The sequence below is a fragment of the Marmota monax genome, unplaced genomic scaffold (genome assembly GCF_021218885.2).
Source record: "Marmota monax isolate L192 unplaced genomic scaffold, Marmota_monax_Labrador192_F-V1.1 WCK01_AAM20220418_F8-fsc00047, whole genome shotgun sequence".
In the NCBI taxonomy this organism is placed as follows: domain Eukaryota; kingdom Metazoa; phylum Chordata; class Mammalia; order Rodentia; family Sciuridae; genus Marmota; species Marmota monax.
Window position 1 is genome coordinate 224251 of NW_026692072.1, and position 27288 is coordinate 251538.

General features: G+C 33.1%; 1 protein-coding gene and 1 non-coding gene across 2 annotated transcripts in view; both read right to left on the reverse strand.

Moving 5' to 3' along the window:
* The window catches only part of Cstf3 (cleavage stimulation factor subunit 3), a 79516-nt gene that overhangs the window by 21525 nt on the left and 30703 nt on the right, over window positions 1–27288 (reverse strand). The window contains exons 4-5 of the mRNA XM_046455673.2: window positions 1299–1331; window positions 575–672 (exon numbers count right to left, since the gene is read on the reverse strand). Of these exons, the coding sequence (XP_046311629.1) occupies window positions 575–672; window positions 1299–1331 (131 nt within the window). The remainder of the gene's footprint in view (window positions 1–574; window positions 673–1298; window positions 1332–27288) is intronic.
* On the reverse strand, window positions 819–957 carry LOC124102145 (U4 spliceosomal RNA). The gene has a single exon (XR_006854811.1). It is a non-coding gene; the product is annotated as a U4 spliceosomal RNA (small nuclear RNA).

The window sequence follows — 27288 nt, forward strand, 5'->3', positions numbered from 1 at the left end:
TCAGGAAAAGATAATCAAGATATAATTCTAGTCATAGAAATAATTTGTTATATACAAAAATAATATCCAAGAAGGTCCACTATTTAGATTAAACAAAGATGGGTAGGTAGGTGATGTTAAGTCATAATGGGGAATTAAACTACACAATCCTTGGCCTTGGATCAAGTGGCACATTGCATTGAGAGGTACCAGAGCAAGTGTGAAGATGTTTTTTAAACGTTTGACAAGCCTCTCACAATGGTCTGGTGTTGTAAATACATGGTGCTTCAATATGGAAAACCTTCTGTGATTAAATTCTCTAGAGTAAGACTAATACCAGTGGCTTTCTTTTGAAGCACTTTTCTTGATTTCTTAGAGAATCCTGAGTTTATTTTTTTGGTATTGGGGACTGAACCCAGGTCTCAATCAGAATCTCACATATTCTAGGCATGTGCTCTACCCCTGAGCTACACCCCTACCAAAAATCTTGGCTTTAAATCCTTAAGTCTCTTCTAAGTGGAAGAAAGACATGATGTTAGTTTCTGTGGAACTAAATGAAAATATCTTGCATTCTTAAGATCTTGATTTTACTTACTTGTAACTTGGTAGTTTACCCTTGGTTTCCCGGACATATGAAAGATAGCACTTCCATAAATCAATGTGCAAAACCTTCATAAGGCATCTCTGAAATAGCTTTAAATACAAGAAACTATTATCAGAATTCAGTTAAATAAATTTCACATATACATGAATGAAATGGAACTTAAAAAAACAATTTCAGCTTCTTTCAGAAATTTCTTCTCCTTCCTTCCTTCCTTTCCTTTTTTTTTCTTTTCCAGTCTCCATAGAGACTGTCAAAAATTGCCAATGCTGACTACATTGCAAGTCATCTCAGTGGGATATTGGGGAAAGTTTTCAATTAGTAATAAGTACACCTTGGATAAACCTCATCAGATGATATTAAAACTGCAAAAAGCTAAGAATTTATTTTCTTATAAATAAAAGGCAAATAAAATTTCCCTCTGGTTTTCAGCTTGAACAGTTAAATCATTTTCATGTTTCTGATCAGTAGAATACAACTTTTCTTTTTTTTCTCCCCACCACCACTAAATTAAAAAAAAAAAGATAAAGAAAATTATTCTTTTTCTTTTCCAATTTTTCTATGGTGAATATTTTAAGCATATAAAAAAGATCAATAAAGTACAATTCCTATATAATCATTACCTAGATTCAGAAACTGTCAATATTTTACCATATTTGTCTTATATATACAATCATAAATTCCAGCATAAAATACAAGTGTATTTAAAAGAACTCACCTTTTCAACCTTGTCATAATTTTTAGCTTTAATCTGAAGAGAAACAAAGATAATCATAGGATTAGCATTGTTTTTAGAGTATCAAAACACTATTTCTGGATTGTTGACTAATTTTTTGACCAGTTTTTAACCAACCTTGCAAATTCACCTCTACACTTATTGATTAATCTTGCTCTTTAATAATAACAATAGAAGTTAGACCCCAACATGGATAATTTATATAATGGATATAAATTGATTCTATAAGGATTTTCAAAGTCATCTACACTTAAACTTGTGAATATAAAATTTTGTTAAAGTCACAACACAAATACAGAAATATATACAAATAGGGCTTTATGTATCTACTGAAGACAAATTCTACTTAAAGCTTTACCTTCCCTGAATAGCTCCTACTAGAACAATTTGAACACAGCAGCAAGATGATCTGCAACTCTTAACTACACTTATTTAGACACTCAGTCATTGCATTGCAGGCACTGTGCTAAGTACTGGGACTACCTCAGTGAATAAGACACATCTGCTAACATTTTTTATGGAAAAAATGAAGCAAGAAAGAGGTCATTATAAGAGATTGTGCTAAGTGCTATGATGGGGAAAGTACAATGTGCTACTGGAGCATTTAAGAGAAGCAAAACAACTCAAGAGTTGGGGAATTGCAAAAGATTGCCTGGAGAAACATTAAGATCTTAAGGATGAAATGGCTGCTAAACAACAGGAGTTATTCCAGGCAGGAGGAAAAACTTGCAAAGGCAAAGATTAAATACTATTAAGTTTCCCTTTCTTATCTTTTGAGTACTTTCATTAATTGTTCAATTGTTACTCTGGTAAACAAATATTTTGGTTGGTTAGAGAAATTCTGACTTGTCTTTTTCTCTCAAGTAGTCTAGAAAAAAATTTTCCAGCTTTCTAGCTTAAGCTGCCTCAGATGAAACAGTCTTCTTTGTTTGTTTGTTTATAACTTGTTCTTTCTCCCTGGAACTTGCAAATCTTCATTTTATTCTTCAGTTTTCATAAATTTTACACCACATGCCTTTGTTCTTTGAGGCACTTAGCCCTGAAGTCAGACCTCTTAGGTTCACATTTAGGTTTCACTTAACCTCCTTTTTCTTCATTGGAGTAAGGGAAATAGTAGTATCTATTTTTCAGGGATATTCTGAGGAGTCCATGAATTAATAAATGTGAAACCTTTAGAATACTGGTAGAGTCAGTACTCAGTAATTATTTATTATTATCACTAATTCTGCTTGGAACTCAGCAAACCCTTCAAACCTATAAATTTAGGTCTTTAGCTTAAGAATTTTCTTCTTTTTAAAATCATTCTTTCCATCTGTCCCCCACCCCAGAACTCTACTATACACCTTAGTTCTCCTGGTTCTATCCTTGTTCTGTTATCTCTAAACTTTCTTTGAATTTTTGCTAATGATTTTAAAATAAACTGTCCATCAGATTTTCCAGGCTCATTTAAGTCTCCATGGGACATTCTCCTTCATTTAACCTTTTGCTCTGTTTATACTGAACTTTGAATTTTATGTTTATACATTATTTTGCTGAGGGCCTGTCCTGACATTTTTTAGTTAATATCTCTTTCTGGTGACTGAATCCTTAGATATGCAGTTATTTTTCGGTCTATCCACTGATGCTGTATTGGCAGTCCTAGCATAGTAAAGTTGACTCCTTCTCTACTGTGACAGCTGAGGAGCAGGTGTTGACAGCAAATAGGTCCTCTGCCAGGGACCCACAAAGAAATTCTGCTCAAGAATAGGGAGGACTCACCATTTGACCCAGCTATTCCCCTTCTCGGTCTATTCCCTAAAAACCTAAAAAGAGCATGCTACAGGGACACCACTACATCGATGTTCATAGCAGCACAATTCACAATAGCAAGACTGTGGAACCAACCTAGATGCCCTTCAATAGACGAATGGATAAAAAAAATGTGGCATTTATACACAATGGAGTATTACTCTGCATTAAAAAATGACAAAATCATAGAATTTGCAGGGAAATGGATGGCATTAGAGCAGATTATGCTAAGTGAAGCTAGCCAATCCCTAAAAAACAAATGCCAAATGTCTTCTTTGATATAAGGAGAGTAACTAAGAACAGAGTAGGGACGAAGAGCAGGAGAAGAAGATTAACATTAAACAGGGATGAGAAGTGGGAGGGAAAGGGAGAGAGAAGGGAAACTGCATAGAAATGGAAGGAGACCCTCAGGGTTATACAAAAGTACATACAAGAGGAAGTGAGGGGAAAGGGAAAAATAATACAAGGGGGAGAAATGAATGACAGTAGAGGGGGTAGAGAGAGAAGAGGGGAGGGGAGGGGAGGGGAGGGGGATAGTAGAGGATAGGAAAGGCAGCAGAACACAACAGACACTAGTATGGCAATATGTAAATCAATGGATGTGTAACTGATGTAATTCTGCAATCTGTATATGGGGTAAAAATGGGAGTTCATAACCCACTTGAATCAAAGTGTGAAATATGATATATCAAGAAATTTGTAATGTTTTGAACAACCAACAATAAAAAATTAAAAAAAAAAAAAAGAGTAGGGAGGACTCAACCTGCCTCTTCTGTTCTGTTTTAGTTTCCTAGAGGACAAATGATATCAACATTACTCTAGGGTAGAAAAGCCGGGGAGCTGGAGTTGTAGCTCAGTGGTAGAATGCTTATCTAGCATGTGTGAGGCACTGGGTTCAATTTTCAACCACATATAAATAAATAAAAGTCTATCGACAACTAATAAATAAATAAATAAATAAATAAAATAAAAGCATTTGAGGGGTCCAAATGTTAATATAAGTAAGCTTCTTAGACCTTGCACTAGGCTTTTTGCCAGCACTCTTCTTTGAGACTCCCACAGAATTTGAGGCCTTCTTGTATCCACAGTTTGGCCAAGTTCAGAGTGACAGTAAAAAGGATGAATTCAAGTTACCAGCTTTCTAAAAGCAGATGAGATTATGTACACTTCTTAAAAGTGGTCTGGAAAACCAAAATGACCCACTGGGAAAATTGGCAAAGAATATAAGTAGGCAATTCCAGAAGTAAAAATGAAAATGGTTAAAATCCATATGGCAGTAGGTACAATCTTCTAAGGGGAGAAAGACAAAATAATAGATATCATTTTATACTCATCAAGATGGTCAAAACTTTAAAGGATATTAATACTACCCAAGCTATGAAAGATAAAGAGATCTCAAACATTGCTGGGTAAAACATGAATTATCAAAGACTTTATGAAAATAACAGCTATTCAAATAAATATATATATCTTTTAATCCATAATCTCTATCTCATTGCAATAAATTAATATTTAAACATATTTGTGCAAGATTATTTACTGCACACTTTGTAGCAGTAAAAACAATAAGATGGGTGTGGTAGTGCATGCCTGTACTCCCTGTAGCTAGAAAGGCTGAGGCAGGAGGACCACAAATTTGAGATCAGCCTCAGTACCTTAGGAAGACCCTATTTCAAAATTAAAAGGGCTGGGGATGTATCTCCGTGGTAGACACTCCTGGGTTCAATCTCTAGTACAGCGCGCGCGCACGCACACACACGTAAATGTTCATCAATAGGGAAATCATTTAATAAATCATGATGCATCATATCATGGAATATTACGTACTCACATAAAATGAATTAGAGCTATACCAGGTAATTGGGAAGGATTTTTTATAAAGTCTTACAGAAAGTAAATTTAAATGTGTATAACATAATCCATCCTTATAAAATAACAAAAATAAATCCTATGTTTATGGATGATTTTATAAACATAGAGAAAAATATGAAATTTACACAAGGTTGCAAGATCTTGGTTGGCAGTGATAAAGGTGGAAGAATTGAAGACAAGACACTGTTCTATAACTACATAACTTCATTTATGTATTTCATTAAAATTATATTTATAAATAATTTCACATTATCCCCTATACAAATGGGTCCTGTGTCCTGGTTTCAACAATTATTTCTTCAATTGATATTTGTACAACAAATGTCTAAAAAAAGACACTCTTAACTAATAGAGGCTCTTTGGCTTTTAGATGGCCGTTGGTTGACACTCATTAATTCAATCAAAAATTTCATTCGAGAACTCCTCTACAGAGCCAACACTGGTGGCATTACCACAGCAGCTAAAAAAATCTCATGATTTAAAAAAACATTATTTATTGTTTCAAAATTTTAAAAAGTATGGGCTGGGGCTCAGCTGTAGAGCGCTCACCTCGCACGTGCGAGACCCTGGGTTCGATCCTCAGCACCGCATAAAAATAAATAAGTGAAATAAAGGCATTGTGTCCAATTACAACTAAAAAATAAATATTTAAAAAAATAAATAAAAAATATGGGCTGGTTGTGGCTCAGCGGTAGGTGCTCGCCTACCGCAGGCGAGGCCCTGGGTTCGGTCCTCAGCACCACATGAATATATAAAGATATTGTGTCCATCTACAACTAAAAAATATACGATAAATTGTGGTATAAAGGTGTATTAAGAACTGTAACGCAAATAATAATAAGAGAGCTAATGTAAAATAAATTTTGAAAAAATTTTTAAAGTATTATCAATCCAGTTTTCGTATAAATTATAGTGTGATAAAATAAAAAAATTTGATAATAATGATCAACTACTTAATCTCACTCAGCATGAGTTTTGCCACTTAGGCAATGGGAATGGCACTAACATCTACTTTGAAGGGTTATTCCCAAAATTGAAAATCCAGACATTTCAGGTACTGAAAAAAATCTTACCAATTAACAAAGCTATGAATGGGAAAAGTATAGACCTTTGATTCTTGGTACCACATGCACCAAAAATAAATAAAAGAAAGAAAAACAGTAATATTATATAATTTTTTCATGGGAGGGACCCCTAATAAAATCATTTGGGTTGAGGATATAGTTCAAGTGGTAGAGTACTCACCTAACACGTGCAAGGACCTGTGTTTGATCTCCAGCACCACAAAAAGAAACAAACACCTTTATAGAAACTGGGGAGGTAGCACAGTGGCACAGTAGGTATTTACTAGCATGCATGAAGCCCTGGCTTCCATCCCAGCACATGTATACACACAAAAAACCCACACCAAAATACTTTAGTCTTAGTTGAGAACAACACTTCTTAACTTTTAATGTACAAACAATCATCTGGGTTGACTGTTAAAAAAATGTAGATTTCTGTTTTTTAAATTTTTTTTTTAGTTGTTGATGGACCTTTATTTTATTCATTATATGTGGTGCCGAGAATTGAGCCCAGTGCCTCACACATGTGAGGCAAGCGCTCTATCACTGAGCCATAACCCCAGCCCTAGATTTCTGTTTTTTTTTTTTTAAAGAGAGAGAGAGAGAATTTTTTTAATATTTATTTTTTAGTTTTTCGGTGGACACAACATCTTTGTTTGTATGTGGTGCTGAGGATCGAACCCGGGCCGCAAGCATGCCAGGCGAGCACGCTACCGCTTGAGCCACATCCCCAGCCCAAGATTTCTGTTTTTTAACAGAAATTATTCAAAGAAAGACAAAGATATCAAGGAGCTCACACTTTAGAAGCAACGATCTAGAAAATTACCAGATATTTACTTAATATTCACTAACAACAGAAGGATATTTAAAAGTGATTAGAAATATACCAAAACATAACATACATGTTAGGGTGATAAAACGATTTTTTCAAAATTTCTATAATATGAATATATAAATAATTACAAGAAAAAATTTAGGATAATCTTTTTAGAGGCATCAATCTTTAATAACTTACAGGCAAATGATAAAAAATAGTTAATAATACAGAGAACACACATGGCTTATAAAAAGGGTTGTGGATCTACAAATGTGAGGGAGAGATCTTGGTATTTTTCACACAGACAAAAAATAAAGACTATTATGACTGGGTAGGGTAATTTTTAATAATTATTCTTCTAAGTATATCTTATTTTTTTGTTTGGAGTTTGTTTGTTTTGGTAATGAGTATTGCCTTAGCCTTTTTTATTTTTTGAGACAGGGTCTCGCTAAATTGCTTAGGGCCTTGCTAAGTTTTTGAGGTGAGGCTGGCCTCTAACTTGCAATTCTTCTTGCCTCAGCCTCATGAGTTGTTAGTATTACAGATGTATGACACCATAGGCTGTTTGTTTATCATAAAAATTTGCTATTACTTTTTCTTTTCTTTTTGTGGTGCTGGGAATTGAACTCAGGGTCTTGTGCCTGCTAGGCAAGTGCTCTAACACTGAGCTACTTTTACCTTACAAATTAGTCATTTGAACTTTGCTAAGATATGAAAAGTTGCTATGGAAGGAAAACAAATTTTTTAAATTGCCTAATAATTACTTTTATTTTATAGAATGGGAAGATAACTGGAATATCAAGATTAAACTTACATTTTGATTAGATTTAAATAAGTGGTTATTTGGGAGAGTAAAACAAGTATAAATTATAAACACAGATCTCTTCCTAATACTTTTGAAAACTTCAAATTTCCAGTCCTTTGTTAATTTTCACAACTATTTAAGAATTAGTTGGTCATCAGTTGTTTTGAAAAATAAAATTTGAGGAATTATTGCAACTTGCAATTTGAGGAATTAGCACAATGTGAGGAATTAATGCAATTATGATGTTCACTTATAGATAATTTAATTTTACTAAGTTTAAACTTTACAGAAAAAAAATCTTACTATACCTTTATTAATTATAGTAATATCTGTTTTTAACAATTCAGATTACCCATGCCCTTTACCTGGAATATTTTTGTATTGGAAATCTAAAGAAGCCATAGTATTGAGCTTTCAAAAATAAAATCAATTTTTCCCAGCTAATGTTAGGAACATTTCATGCTTCATTGACCATTTTATGCAATGTGAGCAGTGTAAATGCCTATAAAATTAACATCTTTCTCATCAGAGAAATAAGGCCATCTGTCAACAGGATTTGGGCAGATTTCTTCAAATTTAATGTTTTTCCTTATTCCTTGAGGGGAAAGAAAATCCCAAAACATAATTTTTTAAAGTGTGTTTTTTTTTCAATTGTCTATTATAAGGATCATTAATAAGTGTGATTGACTTGAAATGGCTCAAAAATGTGTTTGACAATTAATCCAAATCATTTAACTCTTGAAAGGATATCAAGCAAAACAAGAAAAAGTCTCTGTATATTTTGTTTACATTTTTACACAATAACCATTTGGGACAAGTCAAAGTTTGTATTTTTCCACAGTACTGACCACACAGTAGAGGTAGGGCTAGGATCCACCTGAGTTCATATGGCAGTTGTTTTAATAAATATGATGAATGAATCAGTGAATTGCAGCCCTACATTCCTGTTTCCTACAACTTTAGTATAACACATATACTCTTTATGGGACTTAATCAATTTAAATTTAGTTGAGGTACAGAAGTTATAGATTCTGCTGATTGTCCAAAAAGCTTAACTTAATCTTGAAAGCAAATGAAATCCTTGGCTGCTCTTCAACCTTTTATGCCCTGAAAATTATGCTTTGAAAGATTATAGAATATAAACATGAATTTGGAAAACAATGAAGAATGACTTTATAAGGTCTACAAGCAGGACTTTAATCACTGGAGTAGTCATAGAACAACTCCTAATTTTAAGGAAAAGTTATCAGCAAAGGAGTTTCTGCAAATAAATTCATTTAAAAATATATTTATTTTTAAATTGTAGGTAGACACAATCTTTATTTCATTTTTTATGTGGTGCTGAGGATCAAACTCAGTGCCCCCACATGCGCTAGGCGAGCACTCTGCCACTGAGCCACAACTCCAGCCCCAAATAAATTCCATTTTTATTCAACAAATAAGTATGTGCCTGCTATGCAGCAAGCTCTTCTCTAGCACTGGAGAAGCAGTGGCAGATGAGTTATATTTCATGAGGGATCAGGTCAACAACTAATAAAGATAATTTATAGCTTTTTCACATCTATTTCCTAATTTTCCCTACAAAAAATTTTAGTTTCTATAATATATGATTTTCCTAAATATAGACATAAAGGGGGATGGGGGTATAGCTCAGTGATAGTCTGCTTGCCAAGCGTGCACAAGACCCTGGATTCAATTCCAAGCACTGCAATGTGTGTGTGTGTGTGTGTGTGCTTTTCAACCTTTTATGCCCTGAAAACTATGCTTTGAAAGATTATAGCTCTCTCTCTCTCTCTCTCTCTCTCTCTCTATATATATATATATATATATATATATATATATATACACACACACACACACAAATATAAATGTATACTTACATGTACATGTATGTCAACTTAGACTTAGTAGTTGGCCCAAATCTATTGATATCTCATAGATTCTAAGCACTTCAAGCACATAAATGTGCCATAGAATTATTTGCCAACTATGAGTGAAAATTATTATAGACCACTGAATTATACTGTTTGATGGTTGAAATTAAAATGTACTAAACAATAATCTGCTTATCTTTAGGTCTAGACTAAATTTGCTTTTGATTCTTTGTACTAATCATATGGTATTTCTTGAGCCAACTAAAAATTATTGGTTGTGGTCGGGAAGTGGAGCACAGTGGTAGAGTGCATGCTTTCTGTACATAGGCTATATGGGTTTGATCTCCAGCATTACATACAAAAAAGTATTTATCATTTGTTCTTAGGACTTGTAAGTGGATACAGGAATATGAACCTGAATCCCATTTAAAACCTAGTTGAAATCATAAACTAATTCTGGAACCAACACAGAACTGAATTTACTTTTAAATTGTCTCATATATGCTCCCTATAAAATTCAGAGGAAAAGGAGGACTATGTAAATTAGATAACAAAAAAAATTTCACTGAATAGATGGAATCCAGGTCATTGTTAGAACATGTGTGTCAATGAAATAACATGAATTTCTTAAACTTTCTGTGGAATACTGAAGACATCCATGTGAGAAACAATATGTACTAGAAAAACAGGTTGGTCAACTGTGGTGAAGCTCCCTTATAGAGGACACAGAAAGCCAAGCAGAGTTAAATCTGAACACAAAAAAACCTTGATGTCACTGAGGCTTTTATGGTAGGTGATAACAATGACAAAAGTAGGGAAAGATGGTTCATCACAGTGTTTTGGGGCTGAGGGGTATACAGGTTGGAGAGAACATAGGTAGCTTTTGGTGCTGTGAGATGAGGCAAGCAAGTATTAGCTTCAAGAACAGTGAAGATGCTGTTGCTGTCATCTGTGAGGAAATACTGGTCTGGGCACTGGGAAGGGACAGCAGGTAAGAAAAAACAATAATGTAAAAGAAGAAAAAAATAAATAAGTAGATTTTTTCCCCCTATGGGAACAAAAATGAAACATGTTATGAGAGTTGCTGTAAAGTTTCTCTTTCTTTAGGTACAACTATAAATAAGGTAGGTAGAAATTGATTGAAGTCAGGAAGTAAGGGATTGTTTTCAAATAAGCATGTGTTAAAAGAAATGTTTATATATACCTAGGGCATCTAATACATAAGGAATTAAGAATATACAGACAACCAAAGACTCATTTTTTGAAATTATACATTCCCAGGCAGGACAAAGGAAGCAAACTCCAAAGAGAACTGGAGGTAAGAGGAGAAACATCTCACCTATAATAAAGAGACCTGGTGGATAATGGAATATGCCACAGGCCAAAAGGAATGAAGGTACAGAAAAGAAAAGTGGAGCTGGCAATAAGAAAGTCAATGCTCGTTTATTACAAATTTTAAAAATTGAAGCAATTCATTTTCTTAGAAGTTGAAGTTAATAACAAAACACTGCTAATACTAGTAGCATTTATTAAATACTTTATGTGTAAGCAGTACTCAAGTTTGCATGCATAAACTCATTTAATCCTTCAGAACATTCAGATTGAGTACTATTATTCCCCATGTAAAGAAGAGAAAACTGAGGCACATGGACATATTTAGTAACTTGCCCAAGATCACACAACCAAGTTCTTAATCATCTTACCATATTACTCAAGCATACAATTTGCCTGAGGATATTCACTGAAAGAGAACTTGTAATACAGAAAATTAGGAAACAAATGACTAATAGCATAATGATTAAGGAAGTTATGCTTTGTCTAAACAATGGAATGGGTTTCCACAGACACACACACACACACATACACACACCACCCCTTTAAAAGCAATGATATATAATACCAAATGGAAATAGGTTTACAATGCATTGTTTAAAAATAATTTTAAGAATATCTACTAGCCAGGAGCAGTGGTGCACACCTAAGTCCCAGCACGAGGGAGGCTGAAGCAGAGGATCACTTGAATTCAGAAGTTCAAGGCCAGCCTGGGCAACATAGCAAGACTCTTAAAAATAAATAAGTAAAATTAAATTTTTAAAGTGTATATAAAGTGAGTATATTCACACTTTTTATGTGGCTATCTAGAGTGCAAGAGACACAAATGTAGGAGGAATGCACATAAAAGAAACTATAGGCCAAGGGCAGGGGTTGTAGCTCAGAGGATGAACACTTGCCTCATATTCGTGAGGCACTGGGTTCAATCCTCAACACCACATAAAAAATAAATAAAACAAAGATATTGTGTCCATCTACAACTAACAAAACAACCCCCCCAAAAAACTATAGATCAAAACTGATTCCAGGGGAGGGTTTATCAAATTTCTGTGACATTTCCATAATAATTTTACCCAAGTGAAGAGAAACAAAAAATTTAAGAGAAAGAAAAGTTATAATAAATTCCTCTCTGTAGTATCATTACAGTTTGGACAGTAAATTACTCTTCATAATATCACTAATATTTTCCTCTGAATGTAAACATTCCCATTTCAAATCCGTTTTTAAGTGCTCTTAGATTCTTATCCAGACCTACAAAGCTTAATTTCAACCAGGACTGCTGAAAGGCAAAACTGTGACCCAAATTTTTGTCTAAATTTATAGGGCTCTGTCAATGACCTCACTTAACATGTATAGATAGCTTCAGCCTGCATTTTTTACTCAAGAATAAATTCTCTGTAAATAGTTTGTCAACATCACTCCAAACATCACCTTTCAAAGGATAATTAATCTGAAATTTTTAGAGTTAAGAAAAATTCAGCAGAGTATTTACTTTTTGAGAAAAGTGAGTATAGTCGTGTGCCACATCATAATCAACAGTGGATCACATATACAATGGTGTCCTATAACATTCTACCAGCCAGTGAAGTTGTAACCTCTTAGTTCATATAAATAAACTTCCTGATGTTTGCACTACAATGAAACTGGCTGCTGTCACATTTTTAATAGTTAACCAAATGTTGGTAGATTTCCTAATTTTGATAGTGAGTCCTATCAGAATATTGTTTTGATAAGAATGAATGGCTATAATTTCATGACTCAATGGTTTTGTTACTCTGCCATTCATCATGTCATCTGGAGACCATGTTATCCCTCAAAATTAATGTCTGGCACAGATATTTCAAATGAGAATGGGTACAATGGTTTGAGATTCTCCAGTTATCAGGGGGGTCAGATGATCAGGTATAAGACAATGATCTTAAAAACTACATCATCATGCCGGGTACAGTGGCATATGCCTGTAATCCCAGTGACTGGAGGCTGAGGCAGGTAGATCACCAAATTTAAGGCCAGTCTCAGCAATTTAGCAAGACTCTAAGCAATTTTGAGACCCCCCTGTCTCAAAAAATAAATGGGCGTGATGTACCTCAGTAGTAGGCATCTCCAGGTTCAATCCCCAATACCAAATAAATAAATCTATTCTGTACTGATACCTCAGTTTGTAGTTTTTCTGAATTATCATAATAAGAAAAATCCTTCCAAAGTTAAAATATTATTCAAAAATACAATTTAACCAGGATTGTGACATGAACTACCTTAGAAAATCTCAATCCTCTCTCATTTGCTGAGTTCATTTCCCAAAAAGTCTGGAGAAACCATTTACTTAAAGCTCTTTAGAATTCTTTCATCTGCTACTCACCAGGGAGTATGCAATTTGAAAATTGCTATTTAAAAAAAATGTACTTGATTTATCATTGGACAAAAGCTTTATTAACTTTCTAGTTGCAGATAATTTCGTCACAACTTTTATAGAAATTCCTAGAAGAATATCATTTAGCTGAGTTTTCAGTAACATCAATGAATGTGCATATTTCTTTATGCAATTTTGTTACAATTTAATTCTTATTTTTATTTTTTATTTTTTTACTTTTCTTTTTTGGTACCAGAGATTGACGCTTAACACTTAGCTATATCCCCAGCCCTTTTTAAAAATATTTTATTATATAAGAACATATATTTATTTATTTACTTAGAGACAGGGTCTTACTGAATTGTTACGTGCCTTTCTAAGTTGCTGAGGCTGGCTTTGAATTTGGGATCCTCATGTCTCAGCCTCCCGAGCTGCTGGGATTACAGGCAAGAGCCAAGATGTCTAGCTATACTTATACTTTTATAGTGAGGAATAATGCATAACATTTATACTAGCTACTATGGTGAGTTATAATTCACTTGGCTTTTTTTTAAAAAAAAAAACAGGATTAAACTTCTACAATGAAGTAGATACAAATTCAGCTGATTGCATTTCTATTTTTTAAGCAACTTGCCCACTCTTCCAGTATTTATGGCTTAACATACTATTATAGAAATAAATAATGTTCTCATTCTACACAGGTATAAGACATTTCTTGAACTAAAATATTTCATGTTTTTTAAAACCAAAACTGCTACTCCTAATTTGAGGTCAGGATTAAGCACTGCCAGCTTTACACAAGATAGCATAATCACTATTTCTATTATAACCCAATTCCAGACTTCTCAATCCTGTATTTATAGCTTATTTTTACTTTATTATTGCAATGATCTCATTTCAAGTACCTTTTAAAAAATGCCTACCAGATAATCTCCCAATCATCTTTTGCACCAAAATTACACATTTATTCAACCCAGTTCCCTGTAGTTTTAAACAAACTACATGTTAGCCTTTCTTTCTAAAAATTTGCAGCAGCTTTTAAATCATTATCTGTCTCAATTTGAAAGATCATACCAGCAACCTTTGATAGTGAAATTCAAATTCTAATAGTAAGCCTTAAAAAACCTGTGTAAAAATACAGAAATAAAATTGTTACTTTCTTATAAAGCAAAACTCTTGAAAACCAATGAATATGGAAGAAAAGACTGGTTAAACAACATATATCTAGAATATTGTGCCATCACTAAAAGTGAGTTTGGTAGGCCAAGCCTGTAATCCCAACTACTTGGGAGGCTGATGCAGAAGGCAGATTTCAAGTTTAAGGCCAGTCTGGGCAACTCTGAAAGACTCTGTCACAAGACTCTTGTGTATGTGGTACAGAGATTGAACCCAGGGTTCAATAAAATAAGACTGATTAAAACCCTCTGAACTATATCTCCAGCCCTTTTTTATTTGAGTCAGAGTCTCACTAAATTCCAGGCTGGCCTCAAACTTGGAATCCTCCTGTCTCACCCTCCCAAGCTGCTGGGATTACTGGCCTGCACCACCATACCCAGTTCAAAATAAAATTTAAAATGTAGCTTAGTGGTAGAGGGCTCGCCTAGAATCCACAAAGCCCTGGTTCAATCCCCAGTAATGAACAGACCCCCACGTCCCCCCAGAAAGTGAGTTTATAAAACATAGTAACAAATAATCAAATTAGAGAGAGGGAGGATGAGAGAGAAATATACTACCATGTGAAAAAAAAAATAAGCTACAAAAAAGCTTTAAGGCTGTACAGACATATCTAGAAAAGTTAATAGCAATTTTGGTTTAAAGATAAAAAGTAAAATATGGACTTTTCCCCCTTTATGACTGTAATTTTCTAATGTTTCTAGAAAAATACCATGTTGTTTTCTTTTTAACAATCATGATCAGTTCTTTTTTTCCCATCTCTCTTCTCTTTCATGTTCCATTCAATAGTATACCATTATGCTTGCCTTTTAAATTTAGCTATTTAATTCCAAAAACTTTGTCATGTACTTAGCTCAAGTAACAATTATTAATGGAAGTCTACCATAACTGTATTTTTTTTTCAGTAGCCAATCTAGGTATTATTCTACTTATTTGAATATTAGAAAACAAGCAAGCTAAAATCATTTGGAAAATTCCACAAAGGCATTGACATTTGTGTTTTATTTCATCGTACCCAGAACAGTGGACAACATATAGCAGATACTCAATAAACAGTTACAGGTTTATAAAGAGTGCTAAGTATTATGATTTCAGTCAGTTTGGACTAAAATGATTTATGAAATAAAAGACTGATTAAAACTCTAATGTGGATTTAAAAATTAGTAATTTCACATGATTAATATCTTTCCATGAATATAGGTAAGTCAATTCCATTTTTCCACTAATTCTCTTGAATGGAAAATGGTTCTATTTCTCAAGCAATTTTGCTTCAAATAGCCAAGGAACAATTGAGAAATTAGGGATTTTGAAAGTGGAGATGTGAAGAGGTAAAAAACAGCTAACAAATAATCCTTCTAAAAGCCAAAGAAAAAATTGTTAAAAATATTATATTCTAGGGCTGGGGTTGTGGCTCAGCAGTAGAGTGTAGAGTGCTCGCCTAGCACATGCGAGGCTCTGGGTTTGAGCCTCAGCACCACAAAAAAATAAATAAATAAAGGCATTGTGTCCCACTACAACTAAAAATAAATATTAAAATAATATTATATTCTAGAAGAATCACAAAGATTGAGAAATATATTTTTTCTTCTACAAGGCTTGTTTTTGTTTTTTTAACTTTATTTATTTTTACATGGTGCTGAGGATAGAAACCAGGGCCTTGCATGTGCAAGGCAAGTGCTCCACCGCTGAGCCATAACCCCAACCCCTACAAGTCTTGTTTTAAAACTGAAATTTTGGCCCTCTTTTAACGTACTGAGTCCTAACTGAAAATTTGAATTTTATCACTAGAATAGTTGTAAAACAATATATTAAGTACCTAAAAAAAGATTTCCCACTTACTCATAAATTCCTGACTACATTTCTCCAAACAACTATATTTAGAGGCACAAAAGCATGCCCTATGTTCCCTCAAAATTTCTTACAATATTTAAAATTTTTTATTTTCATTTCACAGTTTATTTCCTCCAAATATGTGATAACATTTTCCAAACTGATACCGTTAAAAGAAAAGAATTAAGTTAAAATTACATATGGAATGCTGCCATCAAGGTTTTTAATAGATGAGAAACAAAGATCAGAATTGTAAAGAAAATTAAAGGGGAAAAACTGACTAGTGACCTTTAGGTCAAGATGGCAATACTTGGGGGACTCAGTGGTGAGTACTTGCCTTGCATGTGAGGTACTGGGTTTGATTCTCAGCACCACATACAAATTAATAAAATTTTATTCACTAATTAAAGGTCCATCACCAACTAAAAAGATGGCAATACTTAAGCCAATAAATTGTGGTGGCAATGGGGTTATTTCCTATAATCTAACAAATACAATGGTCATTATTTCTAGTTGATTCTAACATATGGTTCTAATTTTGACCAGTTTTAATATAACCAATTACAGTGGACTGAAGAGATTATGAAAAGCTGTAATATGTAGAAAAATAGTAAAATAACAGTTTCCTAATGCTCAATTACTCAAAGCAGTGGATCTCCTGGCAGCCCTTTCTCAATCACCACCTATATATGAGGAAGGACAGAGAACAGGCCGCAAACCATCATTCTGTTCCCCTCCCCACATCCCACCATACTCCCACAATATGCATACAAGCAAGGTGTAAAAATAACCTAAGGACAGACTTTCAAATTGTTATAGTTAAAATTCATCGCTGGAGCTGGTATGGTGGCACATGCCTGTAATCCCAGTGGCTTAGGAGGCCAAGACAGAAGAATTACGAGTTCAAAGCTAGCCTCAGCAAAATCGAGGCACTAAGGCACTCAGTGAGACCCTGTAAATAAAATACAAAATAGGGCTGGGCCTGTGGCTCAGTAGTCCAGTGCCCCTGAGTTCAATCCCTGGCACAAAAAAAAAAAAAAAAAATCATTGCCGGATAGGAGGGTTTGTACTTCAGAAAACCTCCCGAAAAGAAAAACTCATTTTGAAATGTTTTATATTAAGTAGTTAGATAAATATAAAACTTAGTTGAAAGGGATCTCCATGATTCTTGAAAGATGTATTCACAATTTTTATGTCTATTAATTTCTATAAAATAAGCTATTGAATTGCTCAAGAAATTACTGGGATTTGTTTACCTTCACAAGTATTTTAAAGGCAAATCAATTTCAGGAGGGGAAAAATACAACTAGCAAGAGAAACATGCTATAAAATCTACTTAAAACTATTTCACATACAATACAATTCCACTACATGTCTAATGTTGAGCTGCAAATCTATAAAAAAAGCAACTTAGAAGTTATATTAGAAAAATAATTTCATATTTAGGTTTAATCTAAATATGAAATGAAGGTTTGGCCCACTAAAAACCTAGGCATAAAACATGCAGTTGAAAGAAAACTTAAAGCATGGCATATTTAAGAATATCCAAATAACAAAAGAAAATATTGGTTTTTCATCTAAGAAAGTATCATTCCCTTGACTCACACATTGAGAAAAAAGAAGTATAACAAAAGTTAACACATACACATAAAAATTATGTGATTATTTGTTGATTATTTAAATGTTATACCAAAATTATCTGTTCTTTTGTTGTTGTTCTTGTTGTCTGTAGTGCTGGGAATCAAACCCAGAGCCTTGTGCAAGTGAGGCAAGCACACTACCAACTGAGCTATATCCCCAACCCCAAACTTATCTAAGTTTTTAAATAGCAAAGTGTGCTAAAGTTTCCCTTAATTTCTCTAATGTGTTCCTGCAAATAAAGGAAATAAAAACAGAAAAATGAACCAAGACTAATTCTCAGAAAAAGAAATCTCAAACATATGAAAATATTCTCAATCTCCAAAGAGAAATAAAAATGAAAATCACACTAACATGAGCATTATTTTACTCATGAGTACTGGCAAAATTTAAGTGTAAAAATACATTGTGGGTAGAAGTCACAGTAGGTAAACTGTTTCAAGAATTATGGATGGAATTTAAAATTGTGACGTGTACAAGATCATTTGGATGTATAAATATTGTTTAAAATCTCAAAAACTCCTTAATCCAGCAATTGCAAATCTAGGAATTTAATTTATAGAAATATTTACACAAACAGAGGTGGCATGTATATAATTACTCACTGCAATAATGTAATAAAATAAGTTGGTGAAGAACTTAAGTGTCCGTCAATAGTAGAGATGTTAAACAAAATAAGGAATATTGTTTGCTTGTTAAAAAAAAAAAAAAGAAGAACCCAGATTTCCAAATTGTACTTTGTTAAGAAAGGAGGGAAAAAGATACAAAACAAATTCAATAGACATCTATTAATGTAAAAAAGAAAAACATTCATGTGTGTAAATTAAACATTTCTAGGGACAAAACTGAACATTATCACTGGGGAAGAGACCTAGTGTCTCAAAGACCTAGTGTACGTGACTTTTCACTGTAGGTCCCTTTCATATCTTCTAATTTTTGAACCTCATTAAAATTATTTTTAAACTTCTCTTTAGGTGATACATAACCTTTTTAGCTATTTTTACATGTTAAACATTCCTGTATTTTCACCATCATTTCTCAAAACAAATATTACAAAAAATGTGCAAGAGAAATAGGATATACATTATGTATGCAGAAATTACATCTATAAACTTAAGTTACCTAATAATAATTTTTAAAAATATTTTTAGTTGTAGATGGACACATCACCTTTATTTATTTATGTGTGCTGAGGATCAAACCCAGTGAGTGCCTCACACATGCTAGGCAAGCGCTCTAACCCTGAGCCACAACCTTTTTGAGGCAAAGGATTACATCACAGCCTCTAAACACCTAGTAGAATTTAAGCACTTAAAAAAAAACTCAACTAGGTGGGGATGTAGCTTAGTGGTTGAGTGCTTGTTAAGGCCTTAGGTTCAATGCTCATTACCACAAAAACAAAACCAAAAAAAACCGTATTAAGTCAGAACAGATAGCACACACCTGCCTGTAGTTCCAACTACTGAGGAGGCAAAGGCAGTGGATTTCGTGAGCCCTGGAGTTCTGAGCCAAACTGGGCAACATATTGACACCTTTATTTTGTGATAAAAATTTAAAAAATTAAAGAGACCCTATCAACCTTAAAACAAATAAAGCATAAAAAACAATTAAAAACTATTAACCTAAATACAAAAAAGAACAGAGGCACTATTATAAAAATCTCTGTAGTCAGGTAATTTTCAAACATAAAAATAAGATACTAATTAATGGAGATACTGGTGTAACCTAAGATTATTAAAGACATTAATTTCCAACCAAGTAAAAGTGTATATACTATTAAACATATACAAAGTCACCAAATGAATATGCCTGGGTAAAAATTTGACTTTAAATAAAACAGAAATTACTTGTTTGGTGCCATAAACTATAATTACTGGCACCAAAACAAAATTTATGTCTACTTACAAATTAAGAAACATAAAAATAAAATTAATAATCAACTTTGCCCTGAAAAAGAAAGAGTGAAAAATATACTATCAATTATAATTGTAATAAAAGTCCTTTTACTTTGAAAACTTTGAACTGAATGTCTAGCAGGGGAGAAAGCTTATTAAGAAAACAAAGTGTGGAGCTATAGCTTAGCAGTACAGTGTATGCCTAGTACCCACAAGACTCTCGGTTGTATTCCCAAACCACAAACCACGAAGAGTAACACAATAGAAACGGAGTTTCTTATTCTTAAATATATACATACTGTATATATGCACACATTTGTTTCAGTTACATGCAATTGGAAATGTACCAAAAAATGAACTTTGCCAATGTTATTTTATTAACCTTGCCTAAACATGTCTTTTTTTCACTACCATAACTTAAATATCTTGTTCTCCAGTTAGAACATTAAAAACTGACATACTCTTATTTCCACTGTATTCTGGATTCCTGTATTGCTGTTGAGAAGATAGTGACCTAACCACCATTCCTTTGAAGGTCATTCTTTTAAATGCACCCGCTTCTATAAATCTTTTTAATCTTTAGTTTTCTGTAACTTCATTTTCATATGTGGACTATTTTTTTAAACGCTTCTGGGAATCAATGAGCATCCTGAATTTCTTCATTTAAATCTTCAATAATCTGGGAAAATTCCTGGAATCTCTCTCTTCAAGAAATTGTTTCTGACCAGCATTATCTCAACTCTTAGAACTTCAATTAGGCATAATTTCATTTTCTCTTTTCTATCTCTTAAGCATTTTTTTGTATTTACAATTTCATTGTCTCCTTAACCTTCAAATAGGATTCCTTCAGTTCTCCAATTCTCTCTTCACCTGTGTCTAATCCGTTATTAATCTAATTCAACCTTAATTCTAGTCTCTGAAATATGTGGAGGTTTCTGCTACATGCAGTTTCCTTATATGCTTAGTTTCTAACTGAATTGCTCCTTTTCCTCTGAAGATTATTTGTGGAGCTTCTTTGAAGCCTACAAGGTAGGTGGCATCACTCCAGTGAAGTCTCAGTAAGTCATTACCAAGCACCCAGTGCATTATTCAGACAGATTCATCTTAAATTCAGGGCTGCAGTTTTGCTGAACACCTGTTATGTTCATTTCCACAAATCCATGCAACAACTGTTACAACATCTCAGGATTTCCCCTTTCCAGTCTTCTCAGATGAACGCAACTTTGCTTAGTCCCTCATGAGTTGTAAAACAACATAGATTTTCTTCTGGTTTCTTGTCACCAGTCTACAGCCTTTTGGGCACACAACATTAAGGCAAGTGCAAGTTCCATTGGGCACATCACCCTGAGCAGGCCTTAGATTTTGACTTTTGCTGCCTGAGCTTCTAGAAGCCTTCAAAATTACAACTCATGTTCTTCCAGTTTGGCAATGTAAAACAATTCAAGAATTTTGCTTATCTGTGTCCCTTTTCTTTTTCCTCTCAGTTAGATATTGGCCTGGCAATTTCTTACTGTGTAGTTAATTCTTCAAATATAAGACGTTCTTGAAAAGCAACTAACTCTAAAATCCAATGTTCATTGAAACGTTAAATTCCAGAGGTAAAATATAAAATTGGAATCCAATTAATCAAATATATTTCCTAAATTATGGGATTTCCAAATAAGTGTAATTAGTTAAGTACTTTGAGAGATTTTATAAACCCAGCAATCTGAATTAACTTTTAATATTTGTTGTGCCTATATGAAAGTTCTGGGTAAAACAAAAAACAAAACAAAACAACAACAACAACAAAAACCCACAAGATAAAAACAGTAAAACTGATTTCTACAAGATAAAAATTATTAAGCAAATGAAAAAGATTTAACACAGATTGACTGTATTTTTTTAAAAAGTGAAAGCTAGATTCATGTATTTTATATATTTTTTGAAAAGAAATCTAAATGATAACTTTAAAACAGGAATTTATATATTTTTGAATATATAAATGTCCCAATTTTCCACTCAAATTAGATTTTGGCACTACGTAAATAAAACAAAATTAGTTAAACTTGTCAAGGAAAAATGAAGTTAAAATGTTTATACTTCACTACTTTGAGAAAACAACCCATGAAATTTTACAAACCAACATGTGATAAGTCAAGGTTTTATCATTTTATGTTCACATTCAACTATATCAGAAATTTTACTCAATATATATGTATAAAATTTTATATATTGGGCTAGGAAAATATTCTCCATTAAGAGGTATAATTTAAAGTAAGAAAGCCAGATGTGGTGGCACATTGCTATAATCCCAACTCAGAAGCATAAGGCAGTAGGATCACAACAAATTCAAGGCTGGCCTCAGCAACTTATGAGACACTGCCCAAAAATAAAAAAAAAATAGAAAGGACAGGGGATAAAAAGCATCCCTGGGTTCCTGCCCCAGTATCTGCCCCCTTCTCCCACCAAGTAAGAAAACTTAAAATGCTAATTAATTTAATTGGATAATCATTTTAAAAAATAAATCTTTCTCTTGTCATACATTAAGCTAATTCTAAATGTCAAAGAATCTTATTCAAAAATACTTAAATATTGGTGTATTAGGCCATTCAGATGGGCCTCTAGCTTCAGCCTCCCGAATAGCTACCCTAATTCTATCCTGCCCAATAAACATTCTTTTTAGTGTTCTTTATATAAGACAGATTTTTTAAAAATTAATCCAATGTTAACAGTGATGATACTGGCCACTTACAATTTTATATTTATGAAAATACTACTCTGTTGTACACTGATATCATAAAAGCTATACTATTTATGGAAATTAGAATTCAAGGTAGAAAATGTTATTATTCCCCATCATGGATTTTTCATTCAACAAATATTTATAATGCTACTATATGCAAGCATTGTTCTAGCATATCAATGTGCAAGAGACAAATTAGAAGCACAATCAGTAAATTGTTCAGTATGTTAGAAGGTGGTATTACTAGATGAAAAGGAGAGGATGGTAAAAGAAGAGGAGTTCTTCGGTGTTGAGAATGGGGGTGGCAATTTTAAATATGGTAGACACAGATCTCACTGAGAGAGCAACATTTCTGTAAAGATTTGAAGAAAGCAAAGGAGCTAGTGAAACTGCTTTCTATAGAAATATGGTTAGGTAGATAAAAATGTAAAAAAAAAAGTGTAAGATGAGTATGTTTCTGGATTAAAAGTTTAAGGAACACCAGGGGAGTGGGACTGGGGAAGCAACTTTACTGTATAGATTGATTATCTGTTCAGCAAATATTATGCACAAAAATGTATACCTGATGATATCTTAGTATCCATTATTTATCAATCAGCCTACGTGAACTGTTACAGAAACAAATGATTCTTAAAACATAAAAATGTCAACTTTTCATATAATTACTAGGGATACAGATATAAATTCATGAAAAAAAAATCACCGATTAAAAAAAATCCTATTTCTTCCTGGAATAGAACCCTGCTTATTTTAATGTTTTTGGAGTCTAGAAAAGTAGACAAACCTGAATAAAAACCAGGTTACAAACTCAGTGATCAAAGTTCCACTATAATCCTCAACCACTTTTAATGCTATGAAGACATTTCACTTAACACCATCTTTCAAAAATATCACATCAATTTCTTATTAATATTTCCTCTTACAAATTCTTCTGAATACTTTCCTCTTCATAACACATTGCCTAGATAAGCAATCTACCCTGACAAATTTTTTGGTTTCATAAATCAAGAAAATTAAAAACTTTGAAAACATAATCAACTGATTTAATTTTTGACAGATGTATGGAAACCACTGTTTACAATATTTATGTATTTCACAGGTGTTCAGGTATTTTGAAGGTTTTTAATTATTTCAAAGGTATTCAGAAGATATCAAGACACTAGTTTCAGGATTCTACATTATTTCAAGTTTTGATAGTAGGATCAAAAAATATTAAGTTGTATCTTTTAATCTGGGTTATTCTTTGTTCCTTTGGTACAACTGTCCCATTTAAAATACATCTGTGTGTTAACCTAAGTTTTAACCAAAAGAGGGGGCAAAGTTTCATGTTTTTTCATTACAAAATGCATACTAAATGAACAATTTTTTCTTTTCCTAATCAGAATAACTTGGGAACTGTACAACATTGCATAAGCTAAACACTTGATGATGTAGTGTCTTTGAACTAGTAAAAACATGTTATCCATGGTGAAAATATTTCTATGCATCAAATTGTTTCATGCAATTGCTCCAAGTTTTGCTTACTATGGAAAAAAACTATTCTCCGTTAGAAAAGGATTTCTCTCTAAAAATGAAACTTCTGGTTATTTTAATGTCACATTTTCTTCAAACTGTATGAAGACTATTAAGAAGGTTTTACAGCTTAATTCTTTAAGATTCAAATATAAAATTAAAAATTAATGAAACCAACATAATTTCTAACCAATATGCAACTGAGAATTAAATAGGAAGTCTGCACTTGTTAACAAAATATGGGTCCAGAATTATATATGCAACTCTCAACTTTTTCTAGAGCAAAATTATATTCACTTTATTGCTTTAGCCATTATAAAATTTCATGTATTCTTGAATTTTCTCCAGTTTTATTCCCAGTCTAGCTGCAATTGTAGATTAACTATTAGATTATTATACTCACATATTCCTAATAAGAAAAAAATTATAAAATAGCCACAATCATCTGTTTATAACACTAGAAAGACTAGAAGCAATATTCCACATAAAAACCATCAGGCTAAATTTCTTCAACTCAATTAAAGCATGGTTTTCCTTTCTCTGTAGGGTCTCTATATTTGAAGTTCTCTACTTCCAACCTTTGTTCAGAAGTTTTAATTCTTTAAGAGGATTTCCTTATCTACTCTCCCCAAATTTTCTCTATGTAATCATCTCCTATATCAAACAATAAATTTCTTTACTGAGGTGTCCACAACACCTAACACATGGTATGTGTTTACTAAGTAGATACTGGAAGTTTAACAAATTTTAGAAGCAGTTTAGGAAGACAATTTTTTTTTTTGATATGTAAAGTGAAACCAAGACTTTGAAACAAGTCACATATAATGGTGTTTGCCTACAATCCCAGAGACTTGGGAGACTGAGGCAAGAGGATCACAATTTTGAGGCCAACCTGGACAACTTAGCCAGACTCTGCTTCAAAATAAAAAGGAGCAGGGATGTAGCTCAGTGGTTAAGCTACTCCTGAGTTCAAGTCCCAGTTACCCACCCACCTCCAAATCTGAAAGGAGACTTTTTTCTTTTTAACCTACGATGTTAAACCTATGAAAGTACACAGATGGTGTGGAGCCTGAAATAGTTCCAAATGACTTTTTTGAAAATCTATAAAGCCAAGTCAATTGTAGTACTGAAAGAGTTTAAAACTTGGGGAACTTTTTCATAATATAACCAAGGCAAATACACCAACAGGCACTTGTAAATTTCATTCTACTAAAAACTTACCATGGGGGTACTTTTAAGAACTATGCTTTCACATGTAAAAGTACTCACCCAGAGGGTTTGTTTAAAAATTCTGCCTGTATAAATTTGTATAGACTCCTAAAAGTCACAAACTATATCTTATACACTCTTTTTTAATAGATATTCTTTATATCTATAAAGTATCTTAGAATAACCATCACTGATCACTTTTAAGTAAACTTCCACAGTTCTGCCAAGTGTAGTACACACATCTGTAATTCCAGCTACTTGGGAGGCTGAAGTAGGAGGATCCCAAGTTCGAGGACACTGTCTTTCAAAATGAAATAAAAGGGGCTATGAATGTACCTCAGTAGTAGAATTCAAAAGTTTAAGTTCAATTCCCAGTACAGACAATAAACACATAAATAAATATGTACTTACATACACACCAAACTATAGTTGAATTGTGAGAATCTTGGAATTGCAAATTTTGGTACCAATGAATAATTCAAATTTTGACATACTCTCATGATGGTTTACTTACAATAAAATTGATGAATTTTATCAGGTAATTGCCTAAAGAATATATTTCAGTTTTCAGTGACATGGACTGACGATGTTAAAAAAGTTTATTTTCAATATCTAGGCCTGATAAACCATCTATTACCAATAAGTGAAAATGCTGATCTAGTTTCAATAAATATGATTTTCCCATAAACTACAGATAATTTTCTAATATTTTAAAGACAGCTAGATATGCCTCTGATGTCAATCATTCATTTCTATTTTTGCATGAAGTTGTTTCATAATCTCAAATATTAATGTCTTCCCCACCCCAAAAAAGAACATATTAACAATGAGTAGTCTAGTCTATAGCCTCTCAGAAACATTTAAGACTTCAATACTTTTTTTTTGAAAGAGTATTAAGACAAATTAAAAGGATATAATTCTCCACTTAAATACTTCATTTTGGCTAAATTAGAAACACATGATAAAGATACAACTCACAATATCGAGTGGTTAAAAAGTGTTCTTATGAATTTAACAAAAGCCCCCAAATTACAAAGCCCTAGCCATCTTATGCACAAAATTACTATTATTTGAAATTAGATCCAAATACAGCTAAAAATTTAAAAGACTAAAGGGGTGCAGTGCATGGAAAAGCAACAAGTAAAATTCTAGATAGTATTTTTAAAACACACTGAAAACAGTGGCACATGCCCAGCAACTCAGGAGGCTGAAGCAGGAGAACAGCAAATTCTAGGTAAACTTGGGCAACTCAAGGAGTTAGACTTGGGGGGCGGTAGAGTGCTCACTGGTAGAGTGCCCTTGGATTCAATCTGAATAGTGACTGGGTATTCACTATACATTTTCTTGAAACTCACTCGAGATCTATCAGAATAAAAAAAAATTGCGAAGAAAAAAAATTGCACTTGCTTAATTAAATGAACAATTTTGTATGAAGCCTAATTTTTGTTTGCATGGAAGTTACTGCACCACGCCATCTTCTAAAAGATTTGCTGAAAATTCCATTAAAGCAATTTTTTTGACTGATTGCTCATAAAAGTCTATTTTTCCAAATATATGCCAAAATCCTGACAAACTTAATATGAAGACAAATAAAATATACAGGAATATGTTAAATAAGCTAGGTATAGTGGCACATACTTGTAATACCAGCGACTTGGGGTACTGAGGCAGGAGGATACCAAGTTCAAAGCCAACTTCAGCAATTTAGCAAAGCCCTAAGCAACTTATTGTCTCAAAATTTTGAAAAAAGTGTTGGGGATATGGCTCAGTGGTTACGTTCCCCTAGCTTCAATCCCAGGTACCCAAAAACAAAAAATCCGGAAACTGTTGAACAAAGAAAAAGGGAGTCATTTATAAACCCACTGTATTACCTATTTCCATAACTGTACTATACTCTAAATTTCTTTAGTGTAGTGGCTAGTGATTAGGAGCCTAGATTAGGGAATTAGAATTCCAGAGTTTAAATCCCTAGCTTTCCCATTTATTTCCCAGTAATTTAAGCCTAAACCACTCTAAGTCTCAGAAAAACTGAATATCTTAAGGTAATGGGAATTATACATTCCTACATCAAAGGGTAAATTTGACTAA